Source organism: Capra hircus, chromosome 3 (assembly GCF_001704415.2).
Source record: "Capra hircus breed San Clemente chromosome 3, ASM170441v1, whole genome shotgun sequence".
Lineage (NCBI taxonomy): Eukaryota > Metazoa > Chordata > Mammalia > Artiodactyla > Bovidae > Capra > Capra hircus.
The window spans coordinates 61,168,566-61,183,710 of NC_030810.1; the positions used below are offsets into that span (position 1 = coordinate 61,168,566).

The 15,145-nt window shown below is 40.6% G+C and overlaps 1 protein-coding gene across 1 annotated transcript in view; it reads left to right on the forward strand.

The window, feature by feature from the left end:
* The window catches only part of PRKACB (protein kinase cAMP-activated catalytic subunit beta), a 146,164-nt gene continuing 141,845 nt past the window's right edge, over positions 10,827–15,145 (forward strand). The window contains exon 1 of the mRNA XM_018045673.1: positions 10,827–11,193. Coding sequence (XP_017901162.1) covers positions 11,148–11,193 — 46 coding nt within the window. The 5' untranslated portion in view covers positions 10,827–11,147. The remainder of the gene's footprint in view (positions 11,194–15,145) is intronic.

Consider the following 15,145-nt stretch of genomic DNA (forward strand, 5'->3'; position numbering starts at 1 on the left):
AAATAGAAAATGTGCCCACTCCTGAGGTCAAGGAACACTTCTCTGTCTGCACATGAACAGGAAGGCTTCTTGTGGGTCAGAAAAGAAGGAGACCCCACCCAATAAAAAGTGTGGTCGTGCACCCACAGGTCTCTGTGGTGGGATCCATCTTAGAAAAAAGCTGTGCATGCATTTTGGGGAGGATCCAAAGACCAGTCAGATGTGAAGAAAGAAACAAGATAATGGGCCAAAGGTAAACAAAGACCCAGAAGGATCACCTCTTTACTGTGCTCTTCCTCACTCAGGACACCCGCACTCTCTTCTGGGTGTGTGTCTCTGCCTAACTTCTGACTTAAGAGGCTACTCCTTATTAAGGGGGATGCCCACACACTTTCTCTCTGGTTGTGTATTTCTGCCTAGCTTCTCTCTTAAATAAACAAACTGCCTTTCTGTGTGCTCTCCCATACATGTTAGGCTGTGTCTCTAATTATAAACTTTACACATGTTTTTACAGTTTTTGCCTCTTTGAAACATTCTTGCTTTCAAATGAGGGAAAGAGACAGGGCCACTTTGCTGCTAGTGCCTGGTGGTCTAGCAGCTAGGATACCTGGTTTTCATTGAGATTACCCAGGTTCAGTCCCTGGGCAGGGAACCAAGATCTCTCTATAGGACTACTCACTGCTCTCCCTCCAAGATCAAGAGCAACCACCAATACAAAGCTGTTTTATCTAGCAGCAGAAATCTAGTTGAAGATTTGGGGGCTACCTTAAGTGTTACATAGGAAACAACTTAGAGTCATATTTAGACTTTTTAGCTGCCATTGTCTGCATCACTCTGTATAAAAACTCATCTTCTGACATCTTGCTAATTCTTCCTTTCTTATCTCTCCTCTTCACTCCTTTCCTCTCAGATTACTCTGGACTTTTGAATTTTCTCTTGAATAGACAGAGCAGCTCACTTTCTCTAGCCATTCCTAAACTTGCACAATTATTCTTGAAAAGTAAATAGCACCTTTTATTTAAAAAGAGTCAACATTTCTCAGAGAAATAAGTAGTACATTGCTGTTGTTGTTGAGTCATTAAGTCATGTCTGACTGTTTGAAACCCCATGGAACCTCATGGACTGCAGCACACCAGGCTTCCCTGTCCTTTACGATCTCCTGGAGTTTGCTCAAACTCACGTCCATTGAGTCAATGATGCCATCCAACCATCACATCCTCTGTCGCCCCCTTCTCCTCTTGTCCTCAATTTTTCCAAGCCTTAAGGTCTTTTCCAATCATTCAACTTCTGCATAGTATAAGCTAAAACCTTTGGAAATAAATATTGAGAAGCATGTTTGCCAGATTTAACGTAATAAACAAATAAAAATCACCTTAATTTTCAACCATGGTTCTGTCACATTCCACAGATGTTGTTTAAATACCCTTTAAACTTCCAGATCAGAAAAACTAAATTTTATTTAAACTTCTTTCTCTTTAATAAGGCACTCAATAGTCATTTAACAGGATCATTTAGGAGGAAATTAAACTTCCTTTTCCTTCTTTATCCTGTTTCCAGGAAATCAGTGTTTCCAAATAATGAGTTTCAGTGGTAAGAATTTCTAATACCCTTGGGTGAAGTGCAATGAACACTAGCTAGAATCTAGAGCCTGGGTTTCAGTCTGGATAATTTAGCAAATTTTTTAACCTAGCTCCCTCTATTTTAAAATGGTGTTGGGTGTATTAATTTTTTTATTGCTGCTGTAACAGATTACCATAAAATTGGTGGTTTAAAACAAGACAGAATTATTATCTCACAGTTCAAGAGGTCAGAAATCTGGCTCTGATCTCACTGGGCTCAAGGTCTCAGGAAGACTGGGTTCCTTTCTGGAGACCCTGGGAAAAGCACCTGGTATCATTAGCTGAGGCACTCAGGATCTTTAGTTTAGGTCTGCAGGATCTAGTTTTCTGAACTCTGGCCCCCTGCACTGGGAACGGAGAGTCTTAGCCACTGGACCACCAAGAAAGTACTTCTAGGAGAGAATCTTGCTCTTACCAACTCTATTGGCTGCCCACATGTCTTGACTTTTGGTTGACATCTTCTTCCCTCTTCCACTTTTTTACCTCTGTATCCACATTGGCCAACAGGGATAGTCCAGAATAATGAGTTTTAGTGGTAAGAATTTTTTTCCAGCTAATTATCAACTTAAATTCCTTCTGCAACCTTAATTTTCCTTTGCCATTCTTGGTAACATATTCAGATTCTGTGAATTAGGAAATGGACATCTTTTGGAAGGGCATTATTCTGCCTACCATATCAGGTAACAAAATATTTCTGGTATATTTAAATGAAGAAAGTCTATGATTTAAAAAAAAAAAAAAAAAAAATCCAACACGTAGTTTTGGAGGGGAGAAAGGGTAGTTCCTTACACCTCCACTGAAGAGAAACATTTGTGTTTAGTAACACTGTTTAATAAGTCCTCTGCAGTGGATATTGCTGTCTTACTGAGTGCTCAGTTTCTATTCCATCTTGTTTTGTTTCTGAGAAACTTCTGCTTCTCCACTAATGAGTCCCATGGGACAGCAAATCAGTTGCCTTATTCTGAAAAAGAAGCAGAAATTTAACACTCGGTGGCAACTGAATTATCTCCTTCAGTTCAGTTCAGTTCAGTTGCTCAGTCATGTCCGACTATTTGAGACCTTAGAAACTGAATTATGGGAAAGGAACAAGACTGAAAATAGTGTATTTTTTGTTGTTGTTCCGTTAGCTATTTCAGGGGAAAATATACAAGCAACAACTACTATTTGGACTCTGTGGGGCTGCCTGGTTTTTGAGCATGCCAAGTCTGGTTTTTCAGCTTTCTTCTTTTTCCTATAAGCAATTGTATATTCTTTCAATAAATTTCTGTTTCACTTATTTTAAATCGAGTCGATTTCTAGTATGCAGTCAATCTAAGTGATAGTCCACTTTCTTTCTTGACTTGTATGAGTACATTGCTGGTTCTATTTCAGCCTGACCACTCCAGGCTCTTACATCAGGATTCTTTTAGCATTCAATGACCTTAGTTTTCTGAATAGTTTTTTTTGTGTAGATCTTGTGTGTATTCTTGCCACTTCTTCTTAATATCTTCTGCTTCTGGTATGTTAGGTCCATAACATTTCTGTCCTTTATCGAGCCCATCTTTGCATGAAATGTTCCCTTGGTATCTCTAATTTTCTTGAAGAGATCTCTAGTCTTTCCCATTCTATTGTTTTCCTCTATTTCTTTGCATGGATTGCTGAGGAAGGCTTTGTTTTCTCTCCTTGCTATTCTTTGGAACTCTGCTTTCAGATGCTTATATCTTTCCTTTTCGCTTCTCTTCTTTTCACAGCTATTTGTAAGGCCTCCTCAGACAGCCATTTTGCTTTTTTGCATTTCTTTCCCATGGGGCTGGTCTTGATCCCTGTCTCCTGTACAATGTTATGAACCTCCATCCATAGTTCATAAGGCAATCTGTCAGTTTTCATTTCAATCCCAAAGAAAGACAATGCCAAAGAATGCTCAGACTACCACACAATTGCACTCATCTCACACGCTAGTAAAGTAATGCTCAAAATTCTCCAAGCCAGGCTTCAGCAATACATGAACCATGAAATTCCAGATGTTCAAGCTGGTTTTAGAAAAGGCAGAGGAACCAGAGATCAAATTGCCAACGTCTGCTGGATCATGGAAAAAGCAAGAGAGTTCCAGAAAAACATCTATTTCTGCTTTATTGACTTTGCCAAAGCCTTTGACTGTGTGGATCACAATAAACTGTGGAAAATTCTGAGAGAGGTGGGAATACCAGACCACCTGACCTGCCTCTTGAGAAACCTATATGCAGGTGAGGAAGCAACAGTTAGAATGGACATGGAACAACAGACTGGTTCCAAAGAGGAAAAGGAGTATGTCAAGGCTGTATATTGTCACCCTGGTTATTTAACTTCTATGCAGAGTACATCATGAGAAACGCTGGGATGGAAGAAGCACAAGCTGGAATCAAGATTGCTGGGAGAAATATCAATAACCTCAGATATGCAGATGACACCACCCTTATGGCAGAAAGTGGAGAAGAACTAAAAAGTCTCTTGATGAAAGTGAAAGAGGAGAGTGAAAAAGTTGGCTTAAAGCTCAACATTCAGAAAACTAAGATCATGGCATCTGACCCCATCACTTCATGGGAAATAGATGGGGAAACAGTGGAAACAATGTCAAATTTAATTTTTTGCTCCAAAATCACTGCAGATGGTGATTGCAGCCATGAAATTAAAAGACGCTTACTCCTTGGAAGGAAAGTTATGATCAACCTAGACAGAATATTAAAAAGCAGAGACATTACTTCACTAACAAATGTCCTTCTAGTCAAGGCTATGGTTTTTCCAGTGGTCATGTATGGATGTGAGAGTTGGACTGTGAAGAAAGCTGAGCACCAAAGAATTGATGCTTTTGAACTGTGGTGTTGGAAAAGACTCTTGAGAGTCACTTGGACTGCAAGGAGATCCAATCAGTCCATTCTAAAGGAGATCAGTCGTGGGTGTTCATTGGAAGGACTGATGCTGAAGCTGAAACTCCAATACTTTGGCCACCTCATGAGAAGAGTTGACTCATTGGAAAAGACCCTGATGCTGGGAGGGATTGGGGGCAAGAGGAGAAGGGTATGACAGAGGATGAGATCGCTGGATGGCATCACCTACTCAAGGGACATGAATTTGGGTAAACTCCGGAGTTGGTGATAGACAGGGAGGCCTGGCGTGCTGCGATTCATGAGGTCGCAAAGAGTCAGACATGACTGACAGACTGAACTGAACTGAACTGAACACAACCAACTTAAACACAGTACGACCCAAATCATGCATCTCTCACTGGTTTGAAAACTAGTTCTCTCTCCTTCATTCCTGATATCTGTTATCCAGTCACCCAAGAAGGAATATTGATTGAGAACTTAACATTTTTCTTATTTTCACTGTACTGAGTATCTGTTGCTTTTGTCTACCCTATATGACAATTTCTTCCAGAAAATGCATTTCTTACATTCCATGCCAATCATCATATCCTGCCTCCTCTCTTCACAGGAGTGGTCATGTGATCCATACAGAACAAATATGTAGAATGTATCTGTAATAGATGGATACTGAGAAAGAAAAGGCATTGTTCTTTAAGTTGCTAAGCTGGAAGTGTATAAATCTGTCATATGAAGAAAGCCTATTTAGCAGAATACACTCAATGTATAAGCAGAATTATGGTGAATAGGTGGAGATACACAGCCTTGAATCTAATACTAAAGTGGAGTCCAATCTAGACTTTCCGGTTCTTTGTCTCAATACATTTTATTTGTCCGTAAGCTAGTTTGAATTGGGCTTCCATGACTTTTATTGTGCTAAAGAGCAAAGTATTTAGCAAGAGTATTATGCTAAAGAGCTTTCAGTGTCTAAATCCTCTTGCTCTTAAATTCAAATGCCTCACATGCATTCTTTCTTTCTCTTCTATTACTGCTATACCAACCAATAATTTCAAATCATTTTTCTATTACAACAGCTGCCATATGGCTCAGCTTGCTGCCAATCTATAGTTCATTCAATATATCCATCACACTGTTATCAGTTAGCTTACTAATAAAATGTGAATTATATTACTCTTTTCTTTAACTATCTTCAATGTTTCTCCATGACATAATGAACAAAGCCCTCACTTACTTTCTTAAAGTCATGTAGTTGTCGTTGTTGTTCAGTCGCCCAGTCATGTCAGACACTTTGTGATCCCATGGACTGCAGCACACCAGGCCTTCCTATCCTTCACCATTTCCTGAAGTTTGCCCAAGTTCATGTCCATTGCATCAGTGATGCCATCCAGCCATCTCATCCTCTGACGCCCTCTTCTTCTGCCATCAATCCTCCCCAGCATCAGGGACTTTTCCAATGAGTTGGCTGTTTGCATCAGAAGACCAAAATACTGGAGTTTCAGCTTCAGCATCAGTCCTTCCAGTAAGTATTCAGGGTTGATTTCCCTTAAGATTGGTATGATTTCCTTGCTGTCCAAGGTACTTTCAGGAGTCTTCTCCAACACCATAATTTGAAGGCATCATTTCTTCAGCATGTAAGGTTACCCCAAATGAGTATGACCTAGCCTGAGATTACCATTCATTCACTTATTCATTCATTCAACAAACGTTTATTGATCTCCACTTTTTTTTTTTCCAGACATCATTCAGGATAGTTGACATGGTGATGACAAAATAGCTTACACCCCGGTGGGAAGATTACGACTCTTAACAACATCCTTCCATAGTATCTCATCTGATATGATCTAAGGATAGTTGTATAAGCCTCGACTCTTAGTTTGCTGTTCTTAGTTTTCGTTGATCTTCCCCACCTGCTTAAGAGCAAAATCCAGTTCTAAATTCTCTATTTGGTTGATCATTTAATAGTACTTATCTGTAAGTGTTGACTCATTGGAAAAGACTCTGATGCTGGGAAGGATTGGAGGCAGGAAGAGAAGGGGATGACAGAGGATGAGATGGCTGGATGGCATCAATGACTCAATGGACGTGAGTCTGAGTGAACTCCGGGAGTTGGTGATGGACAGGGAGGCCTGGCGTGCTGCGATTCATGGGGTCGCAAAACGTCGGACACTACCGAGCAACTCAACTGAACTGAACTGATCTTTAAGTCTCCTTGGTGATTTATTTATTAGTCTTAATTAGTCTTATTTTACATAATTACTTCCAGGTCCTTCTTGCCATAAACAAAAACATCTTGAGGGCAGAGAACAGATTGTATTCATCTTTGTACCCTTATCATGCTTAATGTAAAGGAAAAATTTTTTAATATTTATCTATTTCACTGCACTGGGTCTTAGTTACAGCATGTGGGATCTTTGATCTTTAGTTGCAGCTTGTGGGATCTAGTTCCCTAACCAGGGATGGAACTCAGGCCCCCTGCATTAGGAGTGCAGGGTCTTAGGCACTGGAACACCAGGGATGTCCCCTCATCATGTTTTGCATATAATAAAGACTCTTCAAATTTGCTTTAATCATATCTGTTGAACAATCATTGTTGAAACACAAATGCAAAGAATACATTAATTGTATTTTAAATTATATTTTAAACATAATAAATTATAAATATAAAGTATAAATAATAAATATTATATTTTAAATATAATTGTACCTATTATATAACAAGTTACCTTTAGATGCTTTTCATAGATGATTTAATGTTAAATCATTCAAAATAATCATAATTTTATGATGGTTAAATAAATTATCATTTGCACTTCCTTGATATAAAATACAATATAAAAACAACAAAATGACCTGGTCATATTTCCAACAATTATTTCAGCTCTATCTGTCCTGGTGATTGTAAAGGAAAAACAAGTATTTCTGACATACATTGCTTCTGAGGGCGCTTTCCTTTAAAAGGTCTTGGAAATCTAGTTCATAATTAAGTAAATACTACAAAATAAATAGAAATAACAATTTACTAATTTTTGCCCACTTTCTCACTCCTTTCTGAAAAGGTGACTCTTAAGAAGAACACAGGGCTCTTTGTTCCTAAGCCTTAGTTTTCTCATTTGCAAAATGTGGATAATAAAAACTAATCTTAATGAGATTGAGATTACATTTGTCTCTCACAGTAATGGTATATAATCTAGTACTCTGCTACTTACCATTTGAGTGACCTTGGCCTAGTTACTTCACTTTGAACTTTTTTCTCATTTGTAAAGTATGGCTAATATAATGTAGGTTTGTAGTGGGAATCAGATAAAAAATGACATGTGAAAACGTTTTCATAAAGTACTAGAAAGTGTAAGGATAGTTATTTCCAAAGCAACTACCACTGGTCCAATTTTCCCTGCGACAGAGTGTTGCATGTTCTTAGATAAAATATTATATGGAAGGTAACTCAAAGTCTTTTTTCCATATCACTTCCTTCTCTCGGCATCTGCTTTCCTAGGGAAACAAGATATAGTTCTTCCTCTGTACTTGTTTAGGTTTTAGAAAAGGCATTAGTGGCAAAGAATAGCAGTTGCCCTATGCTAGTCCCAATCATCTAAGAATAACAGTTAATGAAATTTCTGCCCGTTCTACAAGTAAAAAAAAACAATAACAATTCTTAAAACAGTCTTTTAGATGCTATACAAACAATAGATTTCTAAAGAGAACTTTCTCTAATAGTGAAAACACAATTTGTATATAATTATAACTAGATGATCATGAATGTTTACTAACTGAAAGTCATTCATGGAACTAAACTCAACGTATAATCTTCCCTGAATCAAAGTAGCAGTGTAATATAGCAGTTTTTATTATTAATATAAAAAACAGAAATTATACAGAAAAGGGAAAATATTTCCAATTGTTGGTCATTTTTTCTTAATTAACAATTTCTTCACCAATGAATGATAAAGTTAAACTGAGAGAGAAAGGGGGAAATTTCTAAAGTTGAATTTTTGCTTATTAACTTTCCAGGATGTAGTTATAAGGTATCTTAACTCCGTAATCCTTGTCAACAGTCTCTTCTGCAAATTAATAATTTACTAAACAAATGGCTGTCCTCTTGTTAGAGATCTGGAATTCAAAATCATGTTAAGGATAGGGACAAATTATGCACATAATCTCTGTTTTATTATTAAAGTGGAAGTGTTAGTTGATCAGTTGTGTCTGACTCTTTGCAACCCCATGAACTGTAGCCTGCCAGGCTTCTTTCTCCATGGAATTCCAGGCAAGAATACTGGAGTGGGTAAGCCATTCCCTTCTCCAGGAGATCTTCCTGACCCAGGGATTGAACCCTGGTCTCCTGCATTGCAAGCAGATTCTTTACCAGCTGAGTTATCAGGGAACCCTATCAGCTCTGTTACTAAAGCTGGTCTCTAAAAAGGTATACATTTTAAAACTCACACCAATGAGGGCAGCATGAGTATTCCAGGAGTCCAGAAGAAAGCGTATCAAAAAGTTGTTCTTAATTTGGTATGTGGCTTAATGCTATTTGGGGGCTTCCCTAGTGGCTCAGATGGTGGAGTCTGCCTGCAATGTAGGAGTCTGCATTCAGTCCCTGGGTCAGGAAGATCCCGTTGAGAAGGGAACGGGCTATCCACTCCAGTATTCTTGCCTGGAGAACTCCATGGGCAGTGGAGCCTAGTGGGCTACACAGTCCATGGGGTCGAAAAGAGTCTGACACAACTGAGCAACTAACACACTTCTAATGCTATTTACTCAACTTTCTGTGCAGGTATGGTGAAATATCACACCCACAACACAAAACTAAATGTGACTGGAAGGATGTGACATTGTTGCGACATTGTTGCATGCTGACACAAACCTTACACCTAGTCCAAATCCTCCTCTACAATTTTTATATTACTTGGATTTAGTGGAAACCCAGAAAATGATATAATGAATTTCCCCAAGAAATAAACTCATTATGCCTGGATCTTTTCAAGTCAAGGAGATTTAAATGGAGAGAAAGCAATTTACCATAACATCCACATAACACTATGGATAAAAAGTCATACTTTGGAGCCCCCATTACAGAGGTTCAAATCCTGCTTCCACAATATACTAGCTGTGTAATCTAGGGCATACTGCTTAACATATCTGTGCATCAGTTTGTTCATAAGTGAAATCATGATAATAAGACTCCATCTATAGAGTTTTTAAGGATCCAATGAGTTGCTATTTGCATGGTAGTACTTGGAATACAGTGCATGATAAAAACCTTTGATAAATTAACAGAACTAGTTATTAGAAATAGTGGGAAGAACTTACTGAGAAATTTCTACAGTTACCACTCTGCTTTTGTCAGTAATGAAAGCTATTTTAAAAAATTCTGAGAGATTTCCAATGCTGACTTTGAAATCTACAAGCATCCACTAAATATCTACTGTGCCTGGTGTCTTGGGGACACAAAATAAATTTATGTAGTCTCTGTGCCTCCGGAAGTTATTCTACACTAAATTTAGAATAACGACTTGCCTGGTGATAGAATAAATGCTCACAGCGCAAAGTTCAAAGAAATATGCAACAGAAAACACTGGAGTGCCACATAAATTACTTGGTTACTATTCACAATTCAAGCGCTCTAAGATGTATACTAAGGAAAACGCCACTAGCAATTGGGAATACATTTATTATGACATCTACACAGACAGCTGCTAAATACAATGACTCACATCAAAAGACATTCTGCAGAAACAGCAATACTTTCCGTTTTTTCCGCCTGGGGTATCTGACAAAACCTGAGAGCAATCCCGCGAAACCACAGCGGATAAAAGTTGCACGGGAAACATCGAAGGGATAGTGACCGACGACCTAAGAACCGGGAGGAAAACGTGGTGGGCTGGGCGAATACCTGGATCTGGGACGCAAAGAGAGGCTCCGAATCACGATCGGAATTAGGGACGAGGCTGTTCCCGTGGCTTGATACTGATCAGTCCACAAAGCCCCGAGGCGAGAACCAAGGGGTTTCCCCTCCTGTGCCATCTCCTCCCAGACCATGCGATCCTCCCGGACCGGTGGGGCTGTGGGGCCACGGAAGCTTCTGAGCGAGGAGCCGCCGCGATGCGAGGCACAAAGAATGCAACCCAAACCGCTTTAAGGCCTCCTGCGGCCCCGCTCCAGGGCATGACCAACGCCACTCTAAGAAACGACAGGTTCCTGAAAGCTAACGGTCCCTACGCTGCCTCCCATATCTCTGCGATGGGCATCCGAGAGTAAGCCCGGGCCACCACATCCCAGCCCCATGGGCCGCTGAGGTGTCAGCCCGGGTTACCCGGGGCCGAGGCTCCCCTCAGCCCGTCGCCCGCGTCCCAGGCCGGCACGTCACTTCCGGCGCGCGCGCCCGCTGGCGAAGAGGGACAGGGTCCCGGGCCCGGGTGCGCGACTGCCCGGGGGCGCGCAGGGGGGGCGGGGCGGGGGAAGGGGGAGTGTCTGCCCGCCGCCGCCGCCGCCGCCGCCACCGCCGCCGCCACCGCCGTTGCCGCCGGGGCTGAGTTCGCTGAAGCCCTGGCTTCAGAACCTGCCCAGTCTTCCCGCCCGCATTCTGGGCGCCAGTCCCGGGGGCACTGACTGTTGTGACCGGTGTAGAAGCGGGAGCTGCCTTTGCCTGTGGAGCAGCGGGGACGGTGCCAGCCCCGCTTCCCTTCCCTCAACCCTTCCTCCCATCGCCCCAGTCATGGGGAACGCGGCGACCGCCAAGAAAGGCAGCGAGGTGGAGAGCGGTGAGTCAAGGGCCGGGTCTGGGGGCCCGCTGGGCGGGCTGGCGCGGGGTCGGAGCCCGGAGGCCGCAGGCATGGTCCAGGCCTCAGCGGCCGCCGGGAACCACTCAAGGGGGCCCTGGGGACCAGCTGCCTTCCTCCTCCACTCCCTCCCCCCAGCTCCGGCGAGAGAGCTGAGCGTCGAGGGCCGGATGGAGAGGGCGAGGGAGGAGAGAGGTCCCCGTGACTCCCTTTTACACTAGAGTGGGGGGACTCCCAAGCTTAGTCGCTTCCCCAATTATGGTCGGGATAAAGAAGTCTCTTGGACCATCCCAAGCTCTCTCCCTCCCCGCCCCCGTCCCCCGCTTTGGGAGCCACAGGTAGTGTTGTCTCTTTTCCCTCCATCACTTGGGTCTAACCCAATTTTATCATCAGGTCAGGGACTACTGCTCTGCTTCTCCGCAGGTGAGGTTAATCCTAAATGGGTAACTGTTTCAGAGGTCCTCCATCTCTTCAGGTTAGGAGTTGAAAATATAGTTAGAGTGAGCAGCAACTTTTCCCATTAGAGAAAAAAAGCAGGACAGATTTGCCTTTTCTTAAGACATTCGAAAATTTGCTACAATGTCTGTAAAACATTTCAGACAACTCGGACTGTTACTCCGAGTTGAAGTGCTTCCAGGATACCGTGGATTTCTTCTGAGTGCTGCAAGTGCAGGCACTCTGCACTTTACTGTATGGCCATATGATTTTGTTTATTTATCTGTCAGTCTGTCTATTAGTCAATCAGTAAATCTGGATGGTTTTTGCCTTTGCCCGGTACAACTCAGATCTTATAATTCAGAATGAACAGATAACAAGTATTTGTTTTGTTACTAGGAGTTAATGACATGTAAGCACTTGAGGCAATGACAGATGAATAGGGGATACCTGATGATTTATTCCAATTTGTGTAAACAGTATCTTTTAATGTTTCTGTGTTTGTAATGTGTTTTAAGTTAATTTCTAATTTAGTCTCCCTCCCACCCCAATATCAGGGCTTCCCTTATGGCTCAGCTGGTAAAGAATCCGCCTGCAATGCGGGAGACCTGGGTTCGATTCCTGGGTTGGAAAGATCCCCTGGAGAAGGGAAAGGCTACCCACTCCAGTATTCTGGCCTGGAGAATTCCATGGACCCTAAAGTCCATGGTGTTGCAGAGTCAGACACAACTGATAGACTTTCACTTCACTTCACTTCCCCCATGTCAGTAAAGCAGGATCAATTTGGAAAGATCTAGTCATTCATTTTGTTTAATATGAATAGTTAGGTCAAATTATGTGGTTTGTGTTTCACCAATAAGGTTTTGGTGTTAATTTCCAGGATCTCCAGAAAAGTTCAATGTCTTCAATATGTGAGATGGACATTTAAAAAAAAAACAATGTAGAGGTGGAACTTCAGTGGTTTTTTTTCTTATAATTGCACAAACGTAGTAACTGTATAGAAAGTATTAAAAATGAGGGAAGTGTAAAGAATTGTTTCTGCCTTTTGTCATTTTCCTAATTTGAAGTTCTATTAACATAAAGATGGAGAAGGCAATGGCACCCCACTCCAGTACTCTTGCCTGGAAAATCCCATGGATGGAGGAGCCTGGTAGGCTCCAGTCCATGGGGTTGCTGGGAGTCGGGCACGACTGAGCGACTTCACTTTTACTTTTCACTTTCATGCATTGGGGAAGGAAATGGCAACCCACTCCAGTATTCTTGCCTGGAGAATCCCAGGGACAGAGGAGCCTAGTGGGCTGCCGTCTGTGGGGTCTCACAGAGTCGGACACGACTGAAGTGACTTAGCAGCAGCAGCAACATAAAGATAAAATATGTACTACTGTATTACAAAGTGTGCTTGGTAATTGAATCATATCAGTGATTTTTTTATTAACAAGTACTGGCCTGTACAGTGTTTATATTTTTAATAGTAATAGTAGACTCTTTTGTGATCTATATATTTCCATTATTAAGGTTATCAAACAAATTCTCCCCTAGACATTTGAAGCTTCTAGCTATGAGATAATCTTAGAATATTTACTGGAAACAGAATGGAAACTTTAAAAATGCTTGAGTAAATTATTTCATAAGCTTTAACTGTTAGTGACAGCCTAGTTCTTAAGTATGTTAGCCAGCTTTTTATAGAAGTTTATTTATGGAAACTGAAGGTCATTATAGTAGTTTGAATACATATTTTGAAGTGATAAGAGAAAATAACTGTCTCACTGGACAATCATTTGAAATGTCACATGTTGATTAGTTTGTAATTTCATTTGGAGCAATGTTATCATGTTGCTGCTGGTCTACCGTGGTGAACAAAGACATTTTTTATCTATATATCTTAATATTTAATGAAAGAATAACTTATACCATTATATAGCTAACTGATTTGTATAGTTTTTTAAAAATTACTTTTGAAAATATATGGCTTTCAAAATTTGAATGTAGTTATTTAAACTTCAACATATGCCTTTCAGACTTTAAATGTAGTTATTTAAACCTGGCGGGCTGTTGTCCACAGGGCAGAGGGTAGGACACGACTGAGCGACTGAACTGAATTTAAACTTCAACCAATACATAAAAGTGTAAGCTTTTAGAAATGTAAGTGGTCCTAGAGATCAGCCTATGTAATCATTCCTTTTCAAAGAGAACTTGACCTCTGAAGAAGCAGGAGCTGAGATCATACTGTTAGTTATATCAGAATAAGGAATTGAATCTGGTCCCCTGACTCTATTCTGCATCACTAACTAATCAAGTAACAAATATTTTCAAAGTGTCTACCAGGTGTATTAGTTTCATATGGAGACCCTGTAAGTAAAAGCTCAAGAAGTTTTACTGTCTAATGTGAAAGAGAAAATGTACATATAAAAGTTAACTGAAAAGCAAAATATGACAAATGCTAACATTATGGAATATGAGATTAAAACTCGGAAAACTACCAATAGGAAAATGTTTGATTTGAAATGATTTAAAAATATCAGGTCAGATAGGATTTGAGGTTTGGCTCATGCCTCATACAGGTGACTCTGGACCTTAGTTCTAAAAATATTCCAGAACAATGAAGTTGGGCATAAAAATCTTTGAGCAGGGTCTTAGTTAGCTTGGACCATCTGGTGCTTATGTTGTACTGTACTGAAGTCTGTACTCCAATGCTTGCTGTTCTGCACTCAGTCATGTCCAACTCTTTGTGACCCCATGGGCTGTAGGCCACCAGACTCCTCTATCCATGGAATTTTCCAGGCAAGAATACTGGAGTGGGTTGCTGTTTCCTTCTCCAGGTGATCTTCTCAACCCGGGGATTGAATGCATATCTCTCTTGTGTCTTCCCCATTAGCAGGCAGATTTTTTACCACCGTGCTACCTGGGAAGCCCAACATTAAGTTGGGTACCTATTCTACTGTGGTAAACTGGGAAATTGTATTGAGATGTCTTAAAACTTAATGAAAGAGCAACTCTTACATACCTGCTTGTTTTATATATTTAAAAAAAAATTACTCATAAATATCAGTCAGTTCAGTCACTCAGTTGTGTCCAGCTCTTTGTGACCCAATGGACTGTAGCACACCAGGCTTCCCTGTCCATCACCAACTCCTGGAGCTTGGTCAAACACATGTCCATCGAATTGGTGATGCCATCCAACTGTTTCATCCTGTCATCCCCTTCTCCTAAATATAGTAAATAAATATAGGAGTGTTCTCATACATATAGGGGTCTCAAAATTTGAATGTAATTATTTAAACCTCAGCTAATAGGCAGAAGTATAAATTTTAGAAAAATAAGTGAACATATAATTCTCTGAGAAATTTTAAACTTGTCATTCAAAATTGTTTCACTTATCCTGTCTTTCACTTTATTCACAGTCCCCAACATAAAAATCATGTCACCTATTTTAACCTGAAAGTTTTTTTTTTAATTTCATGAAAAAAAAAAACCAAACCACACACACACAGTGGATTTC